Below are 24,727 nucleotides of genomic sequence, written 5' to 3' on the forward strand. Positions count from 1 at the left end.
ATGACAGGTCACCAATATTAAAATGCCAGAAAACCCCTTTAGGGGTACATTATAGTGTGTGGGGGCACATAAGTGGGCACTGCACTGTGTGTGGGGAACACAAGGGGGCACTACACTGTGTGTGGGGAACACAAGGGGGCACTATACTGTGAAGAGGCACGAGTGGGCACTGCACTGTGTGTGGGGAACACAACTGGGCACTATACTGTGAAAAAGCACAAGTGGGCACTGCACTGTGTGTGGGGAACACAAGTGGGCACTACACTGTGTGTGGGGAACACAAGGGGGCACTATACTGTGAAGAGGCACAAGTGGGCACTGCACTGTGTGTGGGGAACACAAGGTAGCACTACACTGTGAAGAATCACAAGTGGGCACTCCACTGTGTGTGGAGAACACAAGGGGGCACTATACTGTGAAGAGGCACAAGTGGGCACTGCACTGTGTGTGGGGAACACAACTGGGCACTATACTGTGAAGAGGCACAAGTGGGCACTGCACTGTGTGTAGGGAACACAAGGGGGCACTGCACTGTGTGTGGGGAACACAAGGGGGCACTATACTGTGAAGAGGCACAAAGTGGGCACAGCACTGTGTGTGGGGAACACAAGGGGGCACTATACTGTGAAGAGGCACAAAGTGGGCACTGCACTGTGTGTGGGGAACACAAGGGGGCACTGCACTGTGAAGAAACACAAGGGGGCACTGCACTGTGTGTGGGGAACACAAGGGGGCACTGCACTGTGTGTGGGGAACACAAGGGGGCACTGCACTGTGTGTGGGGAACACAAGGGGGCACTGCACTGTGTGTGGGGAACACAAGGGGGCACTATACTGTGTGTGGGGAACACAAGGGGGCACTATACTGTGAAGAGGCACGAGTGGGCACTGCACTGTAGGCAGAGTATAATGTAAAAATGTGTACAACGCATAAAATAATTTGCAATATACTTTTTTTTTTCACTATGTCAGTATTTTAATTTTTTTACTGGGAAAGATGGCACCCCTACTGGCAAAAAGTTGCAGGAAATATCAAGAGTGGCGCAGCTGAGCCAACCAGCCCTGGAAACTCTGCTTCCCACATCCAGTACAGAGATCAGCCACTTCCAGCTGTTGTGAAACTACAACTCCCAGCATGCTCCATTCACTTCTTTGAGAGTTCTGAGAACGGCCAAGCAGGTGTGCATGCTGGGAGTCCTAGTGTCACCACAACTGGAGTGCCTAAAGATTGCTGAACCCTGATCTAGTGCAAAAATATCCCCCTACATATGGCACTTCCCGCAGAAGCAGCAGCTGCCTCTGACTGCAGCTAACCCCGGTCACCGCCTGTCTCTGCCTCCTCAGTGACTACATCTAACCCCGGTCACTGCCTCTCCTCACTTCCGGTTCTGCGGCCGCCTATGAAATAAAATACCCGAGTCACGTGTGGAGTAAGAGAAGGAGGAGGCCGCCGCCCCGCAGCCGGAGAGCGCATGCCGCTATTTACATCCGTCTGTAGAGGGCGCTGCGGGGGCAGGTGAACATGCCTGTGTGTTCCGGGAGGCGGATCGGCCTGCAGAGGGCGCTGCGGTGACAGGTGCGTATTGAGTGTGGCCTTCAGTTTGCCTGCAGACAGCGCGGAGTCGGCTCAGGTGTGTGGTGTGTACAGTGGTGTGTGGAGAGCTGCGGTTTCCGCGCTGCACACCATATGTGCTCATGTCCTGGCTGTGTATCAGAGGAGGGCTCAGTGCTAATGGTAACACATGCAGTGACAGCCATAGACCTGCACGGTCCTGAAGTTCTAGGCTCAGTCCATATGGAGGGACATGAGCCTGGCCAGTTGGCTCACCCACAGCACGCCTGCTTTTTCCATCACCTTGGAAAAGTCTGCGACCAAATCTGTGACAAGTGCGCGGAAGAGTGGCATACATCCAATAATAATTGCTCCCCGCAGTCCGTGTGGCCGACCACGGCTCCCCGGACCTGTTTTATGGTCCCCTCGGTTCCTGTGTAATCGGAGGGCTACTGCATACCTCTCAGTTCTTGAAAAGCAAAATGAGGGACGTTTATTAAGCCTTTTATTTATTGTGGAGTAAAAAAGTTGCACGTTATGGCATACGCCATATGCCCATCGTACTTTGCAACATTTTTGGCTTCTCGCCACTTTGTGCAGGACATTTTTTTTCATACTAGGCCACGCCTCTAATTCTTCCCAAAAACTATACTTACCCTATCCCACCCAGTCCCCTTAATGCCCCCACATAGTAATTATTCCCCATTTATGCCCCCCTCCCAGTAGTTATGCCCGCATTGTGCTCCCTCCCAGTAGTTATGCCCGCATTGTGCTCCCTCCCAGTAGTTATGCCCGCATTGTGCTCCCTCCCAGTAGTTATGCCCGCATTGTGCTCCCTCCCAGTAGTTATGCCCGCATTGTGCTCCCTCCCAGTAGTTATGCCCACATTGTGCTCCCTCCCAGTAGTTATGCCCAGATATGTGCACCCTCGCAGGAAGGTAAAAAACAACAACCAGTAAATACTCACCTAGTTCTTCCGATGATCTGCGCTCCCCAGGAGGATATGGTCACACATCCTATGGATGCAGAGACAGCTGAGAACGGGGAATACCTCAGCGATTCTGGGACCGTGGGCCTGCGCAGACCTTTAAAAATGCAAAAAAAGAAATACTGGATCTATTTTTCCGGATGACACCAGAAAGACGGTTACGGTATTTCAATGCATTTGTCAGACGGATCCGGATACGTCTGACAAATGCCATCCGTTTGCGTCAGGATTGCCACATACGGCGGGTCTGCAATACACGGGAGACCGGCCGTGTGCAGTCCGCATCACTTGAATGGGTCCGGAGGTGCGGAACAGAACCACAGAACGTAAGCACTACGGAGTGCTTCTGTGGTGCTCCGTTCCCTGCTTCCATTCCTTGTCTTCCAGAACTTGTCCTATCTTTTTGCAGAACAAACACATCGCGCTCCGCGTGCGGCTGGCCGTGCATTGCGGACCGCAAGAGGCCTTACATGGAGCTGTTTTTTTCTGCCTCCTATTAACTTCAATGGGGGATTCTGTGCTGATTCTGCCCCAAGATAGGGCATACTGCTTCTTTCTTCCATGCTTCTTGTCATTGAAATGAATAGGAGGCTGTTTTGAGTTTTTAGAGCTGATTTTGAGACAGAAATGCTACAAAATCAGCGCAGAAAAACTCTGCGATTTGGCCCTTAAGACCCCTTTCACACAAGTGAGTTTTCCGCGCAGGTGCAATTCGTGACATGAACGCATCGCACCCGCACTGAATCCTGACCCAGTCATTTCAATGGGTCTGTGCACATGAGCGTTTTTTTCACACATCAGTTCTGCGCTGCGTGGGAATCGCAGTATGTTCTATATTCTGCGTTTTTCACGCAGCCCTGGCCCCATAGAAGTGAATGGGGCTTCAGTGAAAAACGCATTGCATCCAGAAGCAAGTGCGGGTGCAATGCGTTTTTCACTGGTTGCTAAGAGATGTAGTTTGTAAGCCTTCAGTTTTTTATCACGCGCGTGAAAAACGCATTAAAACGCTTTGCACCAGCGCGGAAAAAATTGAGTTTCACAGGCCTAAGGCCTCTAACACATGAACGATACGAATTGGCTCCGGATGCGTTCAGTGAAACTCGCACCTTTTTGCAAGCAAGTTCAGTCAGTTTTGTCTGCGACAGTGTTCAGCTTTTCAGTTTTATTCCGCGCCGATACAATGTGTTATTCACTGAAGCCCCATTCACTTCTATGGGGCCAGGGCTGTGTGAAAAAACACAGAATATAGAACATGCTGCATTTTTCACGCAATGCAGAAATGATGTGTGAAAAACAACGCTCATGTGCACAGACCCATTGAAATGAATGGGTCAGGATTCAGTGCGGGTGCGATGCGTTCGTGTCACGCATTGCTCATGTGAAAGGGGCCTAAGGCCCCTTGCAGACGAGCGTGTCCGGATGCGTTGCGGCAAACCCGCGCGAGTAGGTACCCAATTGCAGTCAGTTTTGACTGCGATTGCATTCCGTTGTTCAGTTTTTATCGCGCGGGTGCAATGTGTTTTGCACGCGCGTGATTAAAAAACTGAATGTGGTACCCAGACCCGAACTTCTTCATTGAAGTTCAGGTTTGGGTTAGGTGTTGTGTAGATTGTATTATTTCCCCTTATAAAATGGTTATAAGGGAAAATAATAGCATTCTTAATACAGAAGGCATAGTACAATAGGGCTGGAGGGGGTTAAAAAAAATAAAAAATAATTTAACTCCCCTTAATCCACTTGATCGCACAGCCGGCATCTCTTCTGTCTTCTTCTTTGAGGAATAGGAGCTTTGATGACGTCACTGCGCTCATCACATGGTCCATCACATGATCTTTTGTACCATGGTGATGGATCATGTGACGGACCATGTGATGAGCGCAGTGACATCATCAAAGGTCCTTTTCCTGTGCACAGCAAAGAAGAAGACAGAAGAGATTCCGGGCTTCGCGATCAAGTGGATTAAGGTGAGTTAAATTTTTTATTATTTTTTTTTAACCCCTCCATTCCTATTTTACTATGCATTCTGTATAAAGAATGATTATATTTTCCCTTATAACCATGTTATAGGGCAAAATAATAATAATCAGGTCCCCATCCCGATCGTCTCCTAGCAACTATGCTTGAAAATCGCACTGCATCCGCACTTGCTTGCGGATGCTTGCGATTTTCACGCAGCCCCATTCACTTCTATGGGGCCTGCGTTGTGTGAAAAAAGCAGAATATAGAGCATGCAGCGATTTTCACGCAACGCACAAGTGATGCATGAAAATCACCGCTCATGTGAACAGCCCCATAGAAATGAATGGGTCCGGATTCAGTGCGGGTGCAATGCGTTCACGTCACGCTTTGTACCCGCGCGGAAAACTCGCTCGTGTGAAAGAGTCCTAAAAGTGAAAAATTGCAGCCCATAGTATCTAAAACTGCCATGTCGTGCAGCAGTGAATTATCGGAGTCTGTAAGTGCTCTGCTTGCTCGGCATGGCTGTGGGGGAGCCGTCCTTCTGAGGATCCTCGTACAGCTCTCACATTGAGAAATGCTGGGATAGCTCTGTGCTATGGGTGCGGTCAGCGTAGGGAATCTCTACATTCCAAACCTAAAATTCCAAGACTTTATTCACCTACCTTCTGCAATGGCACAGCGGCACATTTACTAAGACCGGCTTTTTACGCCGGTCTTAGTTTCCCCCTCTGCGCTGCCGCTAGATACATCTAATTTATGACGAGGTGTCGTTTTCAGCTTACATTTGCGCAAATGTGAGTAAATTTGTTGGGGCTGGGGTCCCAGCCCTGTAAGACCCAACTGGTACAAGGTGCAAAACCAGCCGTGCTCCAAAATTGTTGTTGCACAGCCGGACAGAAAAGGGGACTTGCGACAACTTTTACATCCATTAGTAAATGTGCCCCACAGTGTTTAAAGGAGAAATCAGTCCTCACACACAACTATTTTTTTTCTGCAGTGTGCTATCCTTTTTTAAAACGGATATTGTGCCGACCCATACATTTCAATGGGGCTATGCACACATTCATTTTTTTAACTGATTCAGTTGCCACTCCATTTAAATGGCCTATCCTCGGGATAGTGCATCAATAACTGATCGTTGGGGGTTCTGTTCCCAGCACCCCACGATCAGCTGTATGAAGAGGTTGCAGCACCGAGCGCTGCCGCCTCATCACAGCTTACGGTTTGTTCAGTTTTCTCCCCATTGACAATGAATAGGGGAGAAAATGGAAGCGTTTTCCTCCAGTTTTGAGAGCCTGTGCTGGATCTCAAAACTGGAAAGGAAAACGTAGATGTAAAACTAGCGTAAGCGGTGTAGAGTACATGATGCTGAGCCCGGTTATATCATTTTTATCTTCATACTCCCTTTCCTGTGCTCCCCCAAACCAGCTGTAAAATGCATTGAGAGGACTCCTCTGAGTGCTCTCCGTTATGTGTGTGCGCGCTCGGGAGTGCTCTCCGTTATGTGTGTGCGCGCTCGGGAGTGCTCTCCGTTATGTGTGCGCGCGCTCGGGAGTGCTCTCCGTTATGTGTGCGCGCGCTCGGGAGTGCTCTCCGTTATGTGTGCGCGCGCTCGGGAGTGCTCTCCGTTATGTGTGCGCGCGCTCGGGAGTGCTCTCCGTTATGTGTGCGCGCGCTCGGGAGTGCTCTCCGTTATGTGTGCGCGCGCTCGGGAGTGCTCTCCGTTATGTGTGCGCGCGCTCGGGAGTGCTCTCCGTTATGTGTGCGCGCGCTCGGCAGTGCTCTCCGTTATGTGTGCGCGCGCTCGGGAGTGCTCTCCGTTATGTGTGTGCGCGCTCGGGAGTGCTCTCCGTTATGTGTGCGTGCGCTCGGGAGAGCTGACAAATTCATTTTAACTTCCACTAGTTAGTTTACGCTGCAGTTCTTTTTTTTTTTTTTTTTTTTTCTGCAGCATGTGAATGAAATTTCTTAAAATCTCATGTGCTTTTGCTGATGCTGCAAAATGCTGTGGATTTGTCGCACGCAAATCTGCGCCATCAAATCCGCAGTGTTTCAGTCTCTCATTGATAGATTTGCAATGAAAGGTGTGTGTGTTGTAACTTTTGTGTTTTTTTCTCTCTTTGTGATGGGATTATACTTTCTGTTTGCATACCTCCTTATCTCCATGGCTCCTTCTCCACATTCTGACAGATCGGCTATAGAACCATTTTGCAATAGTGTGAATGCCGGGAAATTCTGAGCTCCCACTGCCAGGAAGAGATTTATTTTTTTCCCTTGATCCTTGCGTAAGGGTTTGCTGCTGTAATGATTAACAGGAGAATCCTTGAACTGTGTTTTTTGTAGGTTCACGGATGGTCTGCATGTTTTCTCATTTTGCTTTTGTTGGGCAGACACCAGACATTGCATGAGGATCCTGCACGAGGTCTTCAGACAAGGTAAGCACTGAACATTGCGGAGCGTGGATACATGCATAGAGACATTCATAGTAGGCTGTGGCTACAGGACAGGCTGTACAGGAGAAACTACAGGTTAAAGGGGTTCTCCGGGAATTAAGAAAATGAAAATTCTTAAATTATTATTATTTCATTATTAATATATTCCCAAATACCTTACATTAGTTATAATGGCTTCTTTTGTCTACGGAGCAGTCATTAGGAGAAATAAAATGTCCGCCGTCCTATCGGTACACACAAAACCTGTCCTAATCACATAGGAGGACGAGTTACTTCACCACAACACTGAGCTAAAGAGCTGCCTCATCCTCCTCTCTGCTTCTCAGGGTTTTTTATTCTGAATACAGATAAGATATTTAGCTTAATATCTGTAGGAATGGAGTCCATGAGCAGATGTGGCTAATAAGCAGCATTTGTACGCAGTCTCCATTACCACAGTGTGTGCTCTCTGTACTTCATGTCTCCTGATGAACTCCATTCCCATAAAGATTCAGCTGAATATCATATTAAACTGTATTCAGGATAATTCCTGACAGGCAGAGAGGAGGATGAGGGAGCTCTTTCTCTGTGTTGTGAAGTAACTTGTCCTCCTGTGTGAATAGGACAGGTTTTGTGTGTACTAACAGGACGGCGGACATTTTGTTTCTCCTAAAGATTGCTCCATAGACAATACGAGACATTATAACTAATGAAAGGTAAATTTAATATTTACGCATTTTCATTTTCTTCATTCCCGGAGAACCCCTTTAAATTACCTGCAGCCATTGTCCTGATGCTGCCAGATGATCTGGTTCTGCATATTACAGATTAGATTAGATAAGAACAAGAGCTCCTATAAACACTTATTATTAATCTCCCCAGGGTGGTCGCTAAGGTACCTGTTTTGGGACTAAAACTTGTCACTTTATTGGCTTTGCATTATTCACAGATGTTTGTAATACAGCCGCAAATTTATATTAGACCCTTAAGACTTAGACCCTCATAGAGTGCCTTGGTGATTTAAAGGGGTTTTACTAAATAGCTGATCGCTGGGGAAAGGAAGGTGGGGATGGATCTAACATTGATGACCTATTCTGAGGATAGGCCATCAATATCTAATAACGGATTCGCAAGTCTTGAAGTCACAATATGGATGTAACTTTACACTTGCATTTACAAGTCCCGTCTTCCTTACAAAAATAAATTTTTTCATCACATTATACACGGCTCGTAACCAGGGGTTATGACCACCGCTGCAGTGCAGATATGAGGTGGCTGGAATAGGAGCTGCTGCGCATGCGTGCCACTATGCGTTCCCGGTCACTGCTTTTTCCTTTACCCTCAGTTCAGACCTGAGCGTTTTACAGCGCGTTCCTACGCGCTGTAAAACACTCAGCAAGGAGAAACCAATGCTTCCTTATGGGAATGGTTCTCACCTGGGCGTTTTACAGCGCGTACGATCGCGCTGTAAAACGCCCGACGCTCAAACAAGTACATGAGCGTTTTTTTGGGCGTTTGTCGCGCGTTCCCGTACATAGACTTTCGGGAACGCGCGACAATGTGTGTTCACTTGTCTCTGTATGCGCGCTTGTAAACGCCCGTACAATCGGGCATACAGAGCGCTCCTTTCAGAACGCTCTGGTGTGAACCCAGCGTTAGTGTGCAAGCACGACCACCGGTGCTGGATTGCAGGGTGGTCGTAACCCCTGGAATTGAGCAGTGTATAATGTGGTAGAAAAATGAATGCAGCCAGCAAAGGAGGCAATATGGAGAATCACAATACATTAGTAAGTGCCTTGTATTAACTTTCTCAACATGATAAACGCCATTTGCTGAAGTGAGACAATCCCTACATATAATGTTACTATGCAATTTACAAACAAGAGAAATCTTTAAGAATCCGCAGCGTAGTGGGGGATGTCAGCGTCCTTACCTATGCCCTGCAGGCACCATTTCTGACCACCTGTCTGGTCGGTGATGCTCTGTTGATGATCATAATGACGGCCTCTATAACTGGCCCGGGGGCAGAACAGAGGCTGCTATAAATGCAGCCTGTATTCCGCTGTCAGCGCAGCGAAAGATTGTTGGGTTATTATCAGATGGCTGATATGGCGTTATAACGCGATGAGATACCGAAATATAGAGATATTCACTATACTGTTCTTATATCATGAAAAATGTTCCAATTAGACTTGGATTGATGATTTTTCCTTCCTTTCAGACAATAAGTGCCCGTCATGATGCCGCTGAGAGCCTTGTATTGCTTCCTCCTCCTTGGCGCTGTTGCAGTCTTCTGTAGAGAAAACAAAGGTCATGTCTCCGTTGTACTTCTTGGCGCTACCGGCGACTTGGCCAAGAAATACCTGTGGCAGGGTCTGTTCCATCTGTATCTAAATGAGGTGGATAGTGGCCATAGCTTTAGCTTTCATGGAGCTGCTCTGACTCCTCCAGAAAAGGCCGAGACATTACTATTCAATGCACTAAAGTCCCTGAGCTGTCCCGCAGACGTGAACCCAGATAGATGTGCTCTTGTCAAAGACCAGTTCTTGAAACTGACCCGTTACAGGCAGCTGAAGACGGCCGAAAATTTTACTGCATTGCACCAGGACATATTGACTTCCCTGGCAGAAGAGGGGCTTCATGAGGCCGGCAGGTTATTCTATTTGTCAGTACCACCTTTTGCATACGCTGATATTGCACAGAACATCAATGGCAGCTGCCGGCCGCCTCCTGGAGCATGGCTGCGCGTGGTGCTGGAGAAACCTTTCGGTCACGACTATGACTCTGCAGAGAAGCTGTCCAATGTCATGCAGACATTCTTCCAAGAAGAAGAGATCTACAGGGTTGACCATTACCTAGGAAAACAGGTGAGATACTGCCAGGTCTAGGCTCCCAATCAGGTCTTTAGACAGAAGCTGTTTTATGACAGTCTGAACTCTAATGCCTGTATTACACAGGCCGATTGAGCCAGCCATTGTTGGGAGCAATTGATTGCTAGTCAGTGGAGAAGACCGCAGCTATTACATGCAGTGATCTCCTCCACAGCATGGGGAGGAGCGATCGCTTATGCCATCATACTGCGTTATTTGACAACACAATCTGCCGGCATGCTTAAAAATCAGAATTGCCCAATGGACAATGCTCGTTCATCGGGCAGTCGGCAGCAGAATTACACTGCAAGATGATCATGTAAACGCTCGTTAGCGATTATAGGCCTAAAAATCAGCCAGTGTAATACTGCCTTAAGGCCTATTGACCTCTCCTGTAAACAGCTGTCTCTTAACTGATTTGTGGACCATAGGAAAAGGCATTTTCTGCATCTCTGCCTGTGTGTCGTTAGGATTCGCCTGCTATATGGTTTCCTTATATGCACAGTCGAGTCACGTTATTCCTACGTTCAACATCGGCAGCATTTAGCTCATTAAGGAAAGTCGCGTGTGGTGAGCCGTCTTGGTAGGTATATGGCAGGCTGTGTGCGCACACATCCCACGTTACTGTTGAAGGGGTTATCCAAACTATAAACGTGCCCCCCAATGCCCATGTACCTCATATAGGTTATACTTGCTTTGCTCCCCGGCACCCGCGTCACTCCTCAAAACATCCGACGACGAGGGGAGCAGTCAATAGCGGGCCGCGACGCGGATGAGCCTCCCTAGCATCGCGGGTGACCCTAGGGCATGTTTTACAGTTTAGATAACCCCTTTAAGAGTGAAGGAGGTGATTTTTCAGATTTGCAGGCTGGCGGTATTTCAACAACTGTACAGTTTGTGAACTGTCCGTGTGCTGCAGTGGTGCAAATGTATTGTAATTGGATAAATGGCATCATTGCGAATAAACAACGTGGCCATTGATGTGAGGTGTGTGTGAGGGCGGACGAACACGAAATGAACTGGGGCCACCAGATGTGTGCAGTGAACCCTGCTGCCTATGGGGCTCTGAGGCAGAAGGATGGTCGCTTGCCCTTCTGCTAACGAAGTTGCATTGGCAGAAACCCTCCCTGAGGCTGCTGGATATGAAGAAGTAGACAGAGGTGATCTGCACCAGGGTCATTGACCTCCGTGACGGTCGCAATTTATGGGACGCTCGGCAGCAGTTTAACTACAGTGAATGTTTGCCAGGAACGTCTGACTGTGGTGTAAAATGTCCAATTCTATAGAATTGAACTAAAATCTAGGGGGGAAGGTCATTCATCAGAGCCTGACATCTTACACCGCTCCTCGATATCCCTGTGTTGCTGATGGATGTACCTAGTTTATGACGAGGTGCACAACGTATCAGAAGCTTGGCGCAACCTCTGCCATCAACATGAGCCCCTGACTAGATTACATTTCAAGCGTTATTTATACCAGTTTTCTACCGTAAATGTTCATGAATAGCCAGCCTGATGGCCCAGCCCCTGCCATGCCCCCAGACAGACTCCTCCACTCTCTGTGTTTCCTCACCAAATCTGGATACGTTTCATGCGGGTTTTTTCTCAGACTTGCCCTTGCTGTGGATTTCAAAATATGTATGCAGGTTCATTTCTGCATGCATTATTTAGCTGGTACTATATTATGGTGCAGATTTTTCACGCGCATAATACCCACCGTGTGCATTTAGCCTTAGGGGGGTTGTTCCAGGAAAAATATTCTGCAGTTTTTAAACCAGCACCTGGATCTGAATACTTTTATAACTGCATGCAATACATTTTTTTGCATAGCACTTAGTTATTCAATAAAATGTATCTGTATAGCCCCACCCGCTATGTTTTTTTTTGTTTTTTTTTCTATTTCTGTGTCCTGCTCACTGAGATGGTCGCACATGCTCAGTTTCATCCTTCAGCTGCCGTCTGAGCTGTGATAGGGAGAGCATGGACACGCCACCTTAACTGCAGAAGAAAAGACACTCCCCTTGAGCTGTCAGCTTGATATAAATGTAGCAGAGCAATGAATGGGGAGATCTCTGGGTCCATGTGAGGTACAGGGCTGGTTCTGTTAGAAAGAGGTTGTCATGGACTATATGATGTCTGATTTTCATTCTTTAAATTAATAATGGGATAACCCCTTTTAAAGGGACACTGACAGGGCCAAAAAGCATATTTAGGTATATATATGACCGTACAGGTCTTATAAAGTGTATTAGAATCATGTAAGTATCCCCCCTGTCCACCTTATAACTACAGTAATGTGAAGTTTTATAACCTGCTGGAATCGGGTTCAATCTGCCCAAGGGGCGGTGTTTCACCTCAGCTTGCGCCCAGCCAGCCTCGCCACAACTGCCGTTTGAAGCGCCGCCCAGCTCATCAATATTCACTTCGCTGGGTGGCTACTAGTGTCCCCGGCTATCTTCAGCGCATGCGCCCGGCACCCTCACTGGCCGGGATCGCATTGCGCCTGCGCACAGTCTCATTCTCAGAGGCTGCCTCTGAGAATGAGACTGTGCGCAGGCGCAATGCGATCCCGGCCAGTGAGGGTGCCGGGCGCATGCGCTGAAGCTAGCCGGGGACACTAGTAGCCACCCAGCGAAGTGAATATTGATGAGCTGGGCGGCGCTTCAAACGGCAGTTGTGGCGAGGCTGGCTGGGCGCAAGCTGAGGTGAAACACCGCCCCTTGGGCAGATTGAACCCGATTCCAGCAGGTTATAAAACTTCACATTACTGTAGTTATAAGGTGGACAGGGGGGATACTTACATGATTCTAATACACTTTATAAGACCTGTACGGTCATATATATACCTAAATATGCTTTTTGGCCCTGTCAGTGTCCCTTTTAAGGTAGATTTAGATGACCTGATGGAGTAGACAATTATCGTGAAGCGACTGTTCTTTTTTGGTAAGTGCCTGCTCGTCAGTGGAGGTGCAGAGCTGCATTTACATGCAGTGATCACCTTCACTGTTTGGGGGCAAGAGATGGCTACTGCCATTGCTCGTCTTCCTAAAGATTTATTGTTTCTAGGCAGCAGAGTGCTGTTCACACAGCACAATTTGCTGGCAAAAACGGTGATTAAGGTATCTGCACCAAAGATCTTTTCACCCGATGAACAAGCATTTTGCTTCAGGTGGTCTGCGGAACCTTTACATGGGCCGATTATCGGGAACAAATGTTCGTAGTAATGTTCATACCTAGTAATCTGCCCGACAATTTGGCGGTGTAAATGCGCCATTACTGTCTGTTTCTGATTTGTATCTTCTCCTCTCGCTTGTATTTTATTTTATTTTTTTAATCTCTATAACCCATCATAACTTGTAATGTCAGGTTAAACATTTGTATAGGTGTTTGCTCAGTATTTATAACATGCAAATCCAGTGAGACCTGCAGAAGATAAGATTGTTTATTCTGTGCTAGGGTGCATTCACCCGACCGTATTTTCTGTCCGCTTCTGATCTTCTTTTTTTTTTTGTGGATCGCACGTGGACCCATTCATTTCTATGGGGCTGCAAAAAATGCGGACAGCATGTGGATGTCATCCGTGTGCTGCATGCATCCGTGTGGCTGAGCTGCAAATGTATCCTATTCTAGGCCGTTTTGCAGACAAGTATAGGTATTTTTTTCAATGGCGTCTGCAAAAAGTGCGGGATGCACACGAAAAGCATCTGTATTTTGTGGATCTATGATTCTGGCATGTATGCTGGACAGGGATTTTTTTCTCAGAGAAAAGGTGGTGGAACTCACCCACCCCTAGGACCGTCCCCTAAAACCACCCCTTTAGAGAACAGAGATGCAAGTAAAATTTGGGGGGGCTATAAAAGTCCAGCCCAGCAAAGAATTCCCCCAGATGGGGATGGCACTGTTATGGGGTGGAAGATCTGTGGATGGCACTGTTATGGGGGATCTGTGGATGGCATCCACAGATCCCCCATCCTATAACAGTGCCATCCACAGACCCCCCCCCCCCCCACCCCATAACAGTGCCATCCACAGACCCCCCCCTTAACAGTGCCATCCACAGACCCCCATCCCCCCCCCACAACAGTGCCATCCACAGACTCCCCCCCCATTGCCGCTCCAGTACAGTTATAAAATGTGTAATTCAATTAATAATGATTCATGCTGCCCCCTCTGTAGTATAACATTCAATATATCCTACTCACAGGGCTACTGTTATATCGTAATGCAGGCCGGCTACTTTATGAATGAAGCAGGTGGCGCAGGCACGTGACGTCATTCAGTCACGCTTCCGCTCCTCTGCCCGGCCGGCCTGCATTACGATATAACAGTAGCCCTGTGAGTAGGATATATTGAATGTTATACTACAGAGGGGGCAGCATGAATCATTATTAATTGAATTACACATGCTGGAGCATGGCAGGCTGCGATGTCAAAAGGTGGCGGAACGCCGTTCCGGTGCGTTCCGCCAGAAAAAAAGCCCTGACGCTGGATATACCTATCTGCCTCCATATAACCAGCGCATTCCTTTTGGTATATGCTTATATGTTAAGCTAGTATGTAAGCATACTTTTTATTTATTTATTTATTTATTTTTTGCTATATAGGAAAGCTTAGCTTGTAGAGCAGGGATCGGCAACCTTCGGCAGCTTTTGTGAAACTACAATTCCCAGCATGCTCCATTCCTTTCTATGAGAGTTCTGAGAAGAGGAGAGTAAATATGCATGCTGGGAGTTGTAGTTTCACAACAGCTGGAGTGCCAGAAGTTGCCTACCCCTGTTGTAGAGGTACACAGTAAAAAAAAGCGTCCTACATTTACAATACTTTTGCAGCAACAGTCGATCTTGGCCTGCACACCGGGTTCCCCTTACGCCTTGTTGTGCTATTCCTGCCTGGCGTAATAATGCCTTTGCCTGAATTATACCGCTGTACACATTATAGCAGGTACACTGGGACTTGCTGCAGAAGCAGCGGAGAAATCGTGAATTACAATGTGAAGGTTTCCATTCTGGGCAGAATTTCCTGCTGAGTTCCCATAATTGCTCTGGGATATTAATGGCATTGAAGTATGGGCATGAGTGTCTTCTGCTTGTTATAGGTATACAGAACAGCTCCAGGGATACGTGCTCACAGTGTCTGCACAGTCTTAATGGGACATTAAACCCCCAGAATCCAAATAAGAAAAAGATTCCCTTTTTCTGTTTTTCTTGTAGACTGTCGAACAGATTCTTCCTTTCCGGCGTCGGCACCAAAAGCACCTAGATCCAATATGGAACAGACACCATGTGGAGAGAGTGGAGATTGTAATGAAGGAAACAGTTGATGCAAAAGGTATTTGGAAATCCAGTATATTTGTCACATATTCAGCTTATGGAAGTTCAAGTGTCAGAGGTTATGGATAGAAGAAGTCGTTCCTTCGAACTTGGAACCATAGCTTTGGTACATATTTGGCTATATAATTGTCAGACCAGGCAGACGGGTTACATTGGGCTTGTTGGGGTCCATTCACACGTCCGCAAAAGGGGTCCACATCCGTTCCACAATTTTGCCGGAATGTGCATTTTCTATGAGGGTGCCGCCGATGTGCGGTCCGCAAAACACATACGGACGTGTGAATAGACCCTTAGAGGGGTATTCCAGGACATGGATACTGATGACATATCCTCAGGACAGGTCATCAATAGCAGGTCAACGGGGGAGTCTGACAACTATTTCGGGCATCCTCTGATACAGACAACTATACAGTGGATGGAAGGCTCTGTCCTAGAGTTGAGTGAAGCGAGCTTCGGATGCTTAAACCAAAGTCGCTTCGCTCAAAACGTCGAAATAATACTGTACGGAGATCGGTCTCTGTACAGTATTAGAATGTATGGGCTCCGATGAGCTGAAGTAAGTTATTCACAAAGTCTCGCATAAATGACTTCGGCTCATCAGAGCTCATACATTCTAATACTGTACAGAGACGAATCTCAGTACAGTATTATTCCGAAGTTTTGAACAAAGCGACTTCGTATTAAGCATCCGAAGCTTGCTCCGCTCAACTCTACTCTGTCCATTGTGAAGTTTCCGGCACTGGCATACTGCACCTCAGTTCCTATTTGCTAGAAGCACTGCCAAAATACCCAGCAGGACCTTGTGCTTCTGACTTTATTCACTTTATAGTTTCCAGCACTGGCAGCTGCCGGAAACAGCTGATTGGTGGGGGTCTCGGGTGGAGGATCCCCACTTATCTGATATTGATGACCTATCCTGAAGATAGGTCACAAACAAGGGCAGATTAAGTGCACAATAGGCCCGGGACTGTCTGGCCAACTCGGGTCACTCCCTCCATTTTAATTTTTTTATTATTATTTTTTCTGTATGGATAGGCTGCGGTGCTTCGTGAGCGCCACAGTCTCTTCCTAGGCCATATGACATCGTTCACAGGTCTAGGTGCAGCTCTGTCCCATCTGAGTGATTGGGTCTGATCTGTAATACCAAGCACAGTGCAATCAAATGGACAGAACTGTGCTTGGTAAGGAGAAAAGAGGCTGCGACGCTCACTGGAACATCGCGGTTTCCTCAAACAGCTGATTGGTGGAGTCGGACCTCCAACATCTCATAACTCTCTGAGTACAGATGTCATAGATGTTACCTGAAGTCCTATGTAACACCCCACATAACACATTGAACTATTGTTTTGTAGGGTGTTACATAGGACTGCATGGAACATCTACTTCATTATCTGCACACAGAGAGTTATCACTGTTATCTGAGCTGTTACATAGGACTGCAGGTGACAAATTAAAATTTTAGTTGCTAAATTTAAAATACATATGATTATAATAAAAAGGACTTGGAGGAGAAGATGAGACACAGGTCACAGTAGTGAGTTAGCTCTACATATAGGGGAATACAGCACCACATACCTGTTACATCCAGTGACTTCTTCTGTCATGTAGATCTTCTTTTTCCTCTTCTCCTCCGTTTGACCCAGACCGCCATGACAAATTATTTCAGCCGCATCTCGTCTCTACAGAGTTTGTTACACAGACACGTTAGATTTCTCATAATTGTGGTCATTTATCAAACTGGTGTAAAGTAGAACTGGCTTAGTTGCCTATAGCAGCCAATAAGATTCCACCTTTCCTTTTCCAGAGGAGCTGTCAAAAATGAAAGGTAAGTTGTGGCGATAAATTAGAGAAAGGCGCTCATAGGGTGAGTATGTTCAATAAAAGATAAAATCTATTATAGGAGGTAGTTTGCTCACCTATTGGGGTTGCACCAATTTTGGGCGCAACCACAATGAAGGCAAAAAGCAGAGAATTGCAACGGTTGGTGCAGCCTGGATTCGTCCGGTCGCCTTGGGCAGGAGCCACCCTGCCACTCGGGTAACGGTAGAAGAAACGAGACGCTGAACTTTACGTCCAACGTGTGGACCTTGGGAGGCGCACTGACACAACCGGTCATAGACAGTATTTAGGTTTCAGCTATTTTCATTTTATTCATAGACAACGCGTTTCGGGGTACTGGGGACCCCTTTATCAAGTCTAAAAGGTGGATTAGTAAAAAAGGACACATATATGGAAAGTCACAATGCAGGTGTACCCATCCATATAAGGAAACGATAATATAATGATAATTAAAAAATGGTATATAAAAAAATATACGCGTATATAAATAAATATATATAAATACATGTGAGGATGAAAAAATTGATCAATACTAATGTATAAAAATAAATGCATAGAATAAAATCAGATTATGAAATACACATATATATATATAATATATATATATATATATGTGTATTTCATAATCTGATTTTATTCTATGCATTTATTTTTATACATTAGTATTGATCAATTTTTTCATCCTCACATGTATTTATATATATTTATTTATATACGCGTATATTTTTTTATATACCATTTTTTAATTATCATTATATTATCGTTTCCTTATATGGATGGGTACACCTGCATTGTGACTTTCCATATATGTGTCCTTTTTTACTAATCCACCTTTTAGACTTGATAAAGGGGTCCCCAGTACCCCGAAACGCGTTGTCTATGAATAAAATGAAAATAGCTGAAACCTAAATACTGTCTATGACCGGTTGTGTCAGTGCGCCTCCCAAGGTCCACACGTTGGACGTAAAGTTCAGCGTCTCGTTTCTTCTACCAAAAATGAAAGGTGGAATCTGATTGGTTGCTATAGGCAACTAAGCCAGTTCTACTTTACACCAGTTTGATAAATTGTTCCAAAGGTCCCTATAGTGTCTACAGCAGTTATAATATCCCCTAGAGTGCCCCCAGTAATAACACCCTATATTTTGCTCCAGGTAATAATGCCTGTATAGTGTCCCCAAAAATAATGGTCCCTAATAGCAACGCCCCCACACTGCCTTCATATAGTAATTTCCCTCACACTGCCCCCACACAGTAATTTCCCCCACACTATCCCCATGTAGTAATTTCCCCCCACACTGTTACCCATGTAGTAGTTTGCCCCCACACTGCCATTCATAAAGTAATTTGCCCCCATGGAAACATTTGCCCCCACTTTTCCTGCAGTAATATGTCCTCCTCTGCCCCCCAAAGTTGGGGCACACACACACACACACACACACACACACACACACACACACACACACACACACACACTACTATACTTACCTGTGTCCGGAATGGTGAGGCAGGCCCGCCTACATCAAAGCCCTGCGAGCGACACTATACTGGCACACAATGACGTCATCACGCACGCCGCGCAATGACTTCACCACACATGCCGCGCTTTTACCACCACATAGGCCTCAGGCCTACTAGGCCTGAAGCCTAGGGTGGTGATAGGCGGTGGGTGATAGGCGATATACTTACCTGTGCCCCGCCGCAGTATATGGGGGCGTTCGGGGCCCCCAGCGATGCCGGGCCCGGGGCGGCCGACTCAAACGGTCACAAATATCTAGGTTCTGGAAAATGCTTTATAAGACGTACCTGAAGATAAGATTCATCTATGTTTTAGAAGAGGAAAATAAGAATTTTTTTTGTTCATCAGACCCCCATATAAGACCTCAGATCAGACTTCCATATCAGACCCCCATTAGACCTCAGATCAGACCCCCATCAGAGCTAATATAAACTTACCTCTCCTGCTCCGCTGCAACTCTGCAGGTCCCACTGTTTCTCCTGCACTCACCTGGTCCTCTCCGGACCCGCATGCACTGTGACCTGACTGCATCCAGCGTCAGGTAATAGTGGGCGCACTACATGCTGACTCTGTACACAGGACAGTACCGTGTGCGGAAGACCAGGGAGCGGTAAGTGCAGCCAGTGCTACAGTCACCACTCCCCGCACCTCCTGCATGCTAATAAGCTCTTTCATAATGGAAACGATCTGCCTTGTTCTGTCTCTCTAACCAAACGCCTTGAAGGAGGAGGGCACAGGGGAACTCTATGATGGCACATATGCATAACATATGAGGTTCCATCACACAGGAGAGCATGTCCACCTGTAAGCCCTGTGCCGAGTCAAACCCTGGACAAAGATGAAAATTGCTCCCTGGCTGATTCTTGCATCTGCTACCATTACACTATAGAACCTCTTCACTGTTAGGTTACCTAGTTTCTCAGCTTCTATTATTTCTTTACTACCATGAATTTAAAATCCTTAAATGGTGATCTTAGAATTCTCTGTACTGCACAGGCAGAACCAGCTTTTATGAAGAATATGGTGTTATTCGGGACGTTATCCAGAACCACCTGACAGAAGTCTTGACCTATGTCGCCATGGAAGTTCCCCGCAACCTCAGTAACGCAGATGATGTCCTAAGAGCAAAGTTAGAATTACTGGCTTCACTTCAGCCTCCAGAGCACAACAGCGCTGTCATCGGTCAGTATCAGAACTACCTGCCGCAGGTGCGAGAGGAGATGGAGGAAAAACAAAATTACTTCACCAACACACAGACATTTGCAGGTGAGCTACTAATATAAACTGGTTTGCAGTTCAGTAAAGTGACTTTACTAACATTTTAAAGGAAACCAGTCACCAGTTTTATGGTGTCCTCTATTTGGAGCACAGGTACCATTTTAAATTAAAGTATCTCAGAATATATTAGAAAATTGCTAAAGGGCATCTGTCAGCAGATTTGTGCCTATGACACTGGCTGACCTGTTACATGCGCACTCGGCAGCTGAAGGCATCTGTGTTGGTCTTATGTTCATATGTGTCCACATTGCTGAGAAAAATGCCATTTCAAAATATGCAAATGAGCCTCTAGGAGCAACGGGGGCGTTGCCGTTACACCTAGAGGCTCAGCTTTCTCTGCAACTGCCGCTCCCTCTGTACTTTGAATGACAGGGCCAGGTGTGATCACGTTTACTGCTAGGACCTGTCAATCAATGTGCAGATGATGCAGCAGTTGCAGATAGCGCAGAGTCTATAGGTGTAACAGCCACGCCCCCATTGCTCCTAGAGGCTCATTTGCATATATTAAAATGTCATTTTTCTCAGCAATGTGGACACATATGAACATGGTACCAACACAGATGCCTTCAGCTGCCAAGTGCACATGTAACAGGTCAGCCAGTGTCATAGGTACAAATCTGCTGACAGATGCCCTTTAAAAAGCTATTCCATATACATAAATATCATTCCAAATATCTGAATAAAATGACTACTGGGCATTACCATTCTTCTTGCCATTAGGGTGTGCTGCTACACCTAAGAGTATGTTTCATGGCGTCGGTGTCTTTTTCCGTGCAACTTTGGCGTGGACGCCTGCGCTGATATTTCACCGGCAACTGCGTGGCCTCTGCCTCCTATTCATTTCAACGGATGACAGTGCTGAAGATTGTGGCCTGTGCTCGGTGATGCACAGTGCTGCCTCTCATTTAAATTAATATAGAAATGACGGACGCAGCTGCTGGTGGGATTTCGGCAAAATTTCCTCTTCAGAATTCCGTGGTAAAACCCGCCATGTTAACGGCCCTTAAGAGTGAGTTTACATGTGGATAAATCCACATGAAAATCTGCACCAAAATCCATAATGAAATCAGTTTGTGCTACATTCTGATTTCATTCCAGATTCTTTGTCTGCCAGTTAATGAAATCTGTGGCTTAATTTATCGCCATTTTCGTAAAACATAGAGCATGCTTCTGATTTAATAATCTGCAGCATGCCTTGACTCCGCGGATGTTTTTTAAAACATTGTACTGTACTTTGTTGCAAAGTTTCAATGAACTCAAACAGCAAACGGTGATTAAAATTGAGAAGGGGAATGGTATCACCCAGTTTTCAATTTATACAGATATTTCCAGGAGGAATACCAGGGTTTTAAGAAAAGATGCTCCCGAACTTAAAGTGGTCTGACACCCAGGACCCCCGCTGATCGGCTGTTTGAGGCATCCGTACTCACAGTAGTGCTGCAGCGTTCTCCAGCATTTCCTAGGCCTTGTGACATCATGTTCATCAGTCACATGTCAATGGGGCTGAGCTGCGATACCACAGCCAATATACAATGTACGGTGCTGTGCATAGTGAGCTAAGTCTGTGGCACTACTGCAAGTGTCGGTGCCTTCACACAGCTAATCAGCAGGGGTCCCAGCTGTCGTACCCCCACCAATCGGATAGGAAAGGTCATCAGTATAAAAGTTTTGGAAAATTTGGTATTGCAGTGATTTACTAAAACAGACTTGTCTGCAGAGCTGACAGGATCTGGATCTGACTGGAGAGTGAGCCATTAGTGTTACCCATGGTTTGACTCTTATTTTCCATTTTTGAAGGTGTCCTTATTTATATTGACAATGCTCGATGGGAAGGAGTGCCCTTTCTCCTGGTATCTGGAAAGGACTTGGATGAGCGGACATCTTACGTCCGAGTGGTCTTTAAAGATGATGCTTTTTGTGTCCAAAAAGAATCAAAGGAGGATCCTGTAAAAAGTTCATGTCAACCCAAACAGATCATCTTCCACATTGGAAATGGGGCCCTGAATTTTCCAGCTATTCTAGTAACTAGGAGCCTTTTCAAGCCAAGCCTTCCCTTCAGCCAATGGAAAGAAGCATCAGAAGTCTCAAACATCTCTTTTTTTGGTCAGCCTATTTCTGAATATTATGTGCATCGTCCAAGTCAAGAAAGAGATGCTTATACCGTGCTGATATCAAATATCTATCGTGGAAGAAAGAGCTCCTTCATCACAACAAAGAACCTGCTATTTTCTTGGAGGTTCTGGACTCAACTTCTGGAGAGTCTGGATAACCAGATTCCTAGGATCTACCCAGGAGGAGCAGAAACCGGGAGCTTGTTGGACTTTGTAATAGAACAGAAAGTGCTACGTTATGTTACAAATGAAGACGTAGAAGTTATCGGTATGAACCAAAAAACAAACACCTTTGCTTCTGCCCAGTCCATCTTCCTTGGAAACACCATGGTGTCTAACTGGGCAGAGCCGCTTATACAAAAATTAGCACAAGACATACAGACAGCTGCTGAAGAGGCCATCAAGAGCAGAGGAACTTTCCACTTGGCTCTCTCTGGAGGCTCCAGTCCTATTGCTTTGTTTCAGAGGTTGTCAAAGCACCACTATGGCTTCCCTTGGAAATATACTCATTTGTGGCTAGTTGACGAGAGATGTGTGCCATTCACAGACACAGACTCTAACTTTGGAAATCTTGAGAGGCATCTACTGCAGCATGTGAGGGTTCCCTACGTGAATATACACCCTATGCCGGTGCACAGGAACCAGAGACTGTGTGCTGAGGAGAACAATGGTACAGAGGAGTATGCGCAAGAGATCTCTTCCCTCGTGAGCAATTCAAGCTTCGACCTGGTGCTCTTGGGCTTGGGTAGTGATGGCCACACAGCCTCCATTTTTCCTGGTTCCAAAGATGGCATCACGGGAGATAAACTTGTGGTATTTTCAGAAAGTCCACTAAAGCCTATAAACAGGATGAGCCTTACCCTCCCACTCATCAATAATGCACAGAAAGTAGCCGTTCTTATATTGGGCAAAGGAAAGCACGATATTATAACACTGATCAGCCGAGCCAAAAGTAACCCAGAGAAATGGCCAATCTTTGGAGTAAAACCCACTTTTGGCCAGTTGGTCTGGTACGTTGATTATGATGCCATGTTTAGATAAAATGCCTCGACAGTCTCATCCTCAAGTGCCTTGTATTTGGACCTGTTCACACTTTGCAGTGACAGGCTTACTTTATGCTACTGTATCCTACCATTAGGGATTAATGTGTTTTTGAATCTCTATTCACTCACATTAATAAACACCAAAGTTTTTTTTTTTTTTTTTTACATATAGTATCCCTGGAATGAATGTGACTACTTTTTTTTTTTTTTACCTCCAGTGACTTTTATGGGTACTTCACTGGGGTTTATGTATGCAGTTTAGTGGTGGGGTTTTGGTTTTTGGAGTAGTGGTTCGAAAGGACAAGATCTTCTTAAACGGATTGTCTGGCCTCAAACACAGTAGTCATAACTTGTGCCCAATTTAGAAAAAAAAATCTGTCTGCAGTCCCGCTGTTTCCACCTCTGTCCCGTTCACCGAAGGTAGCTAGATCCGGTGGCCACTGCTGTAAGTGACTGACTAGAACATGATGTTAGTGCTGTGCTATAGACATGTTGTTCTGTCACATGTGACCACAGAGGCCAGTTACTGGCCTCAGCAGTCACAGGTCCAAGTCACTTCTCTTCTGCCTGGGACTGGAAGGGGGCAGCAGACAGGTGAGCTGTTTTTAATTGGGCACAGGTTATGACTATTGGGGTTGTCTCCTAGGTCGGACAACTCCTTTACTTAGTAATGCACCCAGAGCGAGTTACATGCCAAAGCTCTTACACACTTAGATCTCAAAATTACTGAAGTGTATACTATGCCTAATGGATGTGATTTTTCTACTGACCCATGGAAAACCACCGATGTGTGAACAAACACATTAAACATGTAGAAAATGTGGATAGCACACATCTGTGAAAGTTAGAAATGTGAATGAGGCCTTATTTTTTGTAACATGTACTTCAAATAGTTAAAGCGTACCGTACTGTACCATTTTTGTTTCAGGTGACTTTTCAGCGCAAGTTGTTGTGTGCATGAGGAATACCATTATATCTGGTCATTACATGACTTGTATATGACATTTATCACCATTTTTACCCTCTTCAGACTATCATTAATTGTCAGTTTTCTAGTGGTTTGAGACAGAAACCAGCTCCAAAATACTAGGTAGAATTTCCTGAAATATGTAAGAGTCCATTTAGACAAACTGACGCACAGGGCAATGACCGGGAATAAACCATTCCTTCCCCATCATTGCCTTGTCATTCAGCTGCATTTACATGCAGCAGTCATCACCTCTGTATGGGGATGAACGATCGCCACTACTTTATCTCCATACAGATTCATTGTTCGCCTGCCGCATATCTGAAATGATCGTTCACCTGCAGAGTTGTTGAACGCAGTAATTTTGAAAATTGGCAAAAAAAAATAGTTTGCAGTGATGTGACCTACATTTTTTTTCAGTTGTAACTCAGAATATTCCAGATAACTGTTTAAATTTTTTTAAAAAATTAATAGTTAATGTGACACGTTACCCACTGAAATCCATGGTCCATTCGTTGATGCCCTATTGAAGTATTTGGGAAGACCTTCTCCAAGGATGTCTAAAGATTTCTTCAAGGAAAAACCCCAAAGAGGAAAGTTCATGTCAACTAGTGACCCCTTCAGACCCCCAATAATGAATATTTTTATATGACTCTCTAATGACATGTCCAAAGTTTTACAAAACCATACAGTGGATATAGAAAGTCTACACACCCTTGTTAAAATGCCAGGTATTTGTCAGAAGATTGTATTTCAGAATTCTTTTAACCTTTAACGTCACCTATAATCTGTTCCATTCAATTATAAAACAAACTGGAATCTTTTAGGGTAGAAAAATGAAAA

The 24,727-nt window shown here is 45.7% G+C and overlaps 1 protein-coding gene across 2 annotated transcripts; it reads left to right on the forward strand.

The window, feature by feature from the left end:
- Window positions 1-1,445: 1,445 nt before the first annotated feature.
- Window positions 1,446-24,340, forward strand: H6PD (hexose-6-phosphate dehydrogenase/glucose 1-dehydrogenase). Of its 2 annotated transcripts, none has more exons than XM_040427339.1 (6): window positions 1,446-1,576; window positions 6,843-6,934; window positions 9,153-9,798; window positions 15,011-15,128; window positions 19,482-19,751; window positions 21,561-24,340. In XM_040427339.1, the coding sequence occupies exons 3-6, from the start codon at window positions 9,169-9,171 to the stop codon at window positions 22,913-22,915; spliced, it is 2,373 nt and encodes a 790-aa protein (XP_040283273.1). In that variant the 5' UTR covers window positions 1,446-1,576; window positions 6,843-6,934; window positions 9,153-9,168; the 3' UTR covers window positions 22,916-24,340. The 2 variants fall into 2 exon arrangements, with proteins under 2 accessions (XP_040283273.1, XP_040283281.1); XM_040427347.1 differs by lacking the exon at window positions 1,446-1,576 and adding an exon at window positions 1,603-1,631.
- Window positions 24,341-24,727: the final 387 nt, after the last annotated feature.

The sequence above is a fragment of the Bufo bufo genome, chromosome 1 (assembly GCF_905171765.1).
Source record: "Bufo bufo chromosome 1, aBufBuf1.1, whole genome shotgun sequence".
NCBI classification, from domain to species: Eukaryota; Metazoa; Chordata; class Amphibia; order Anura; family Bufonidae; genus Bufo; species Bufo bufo.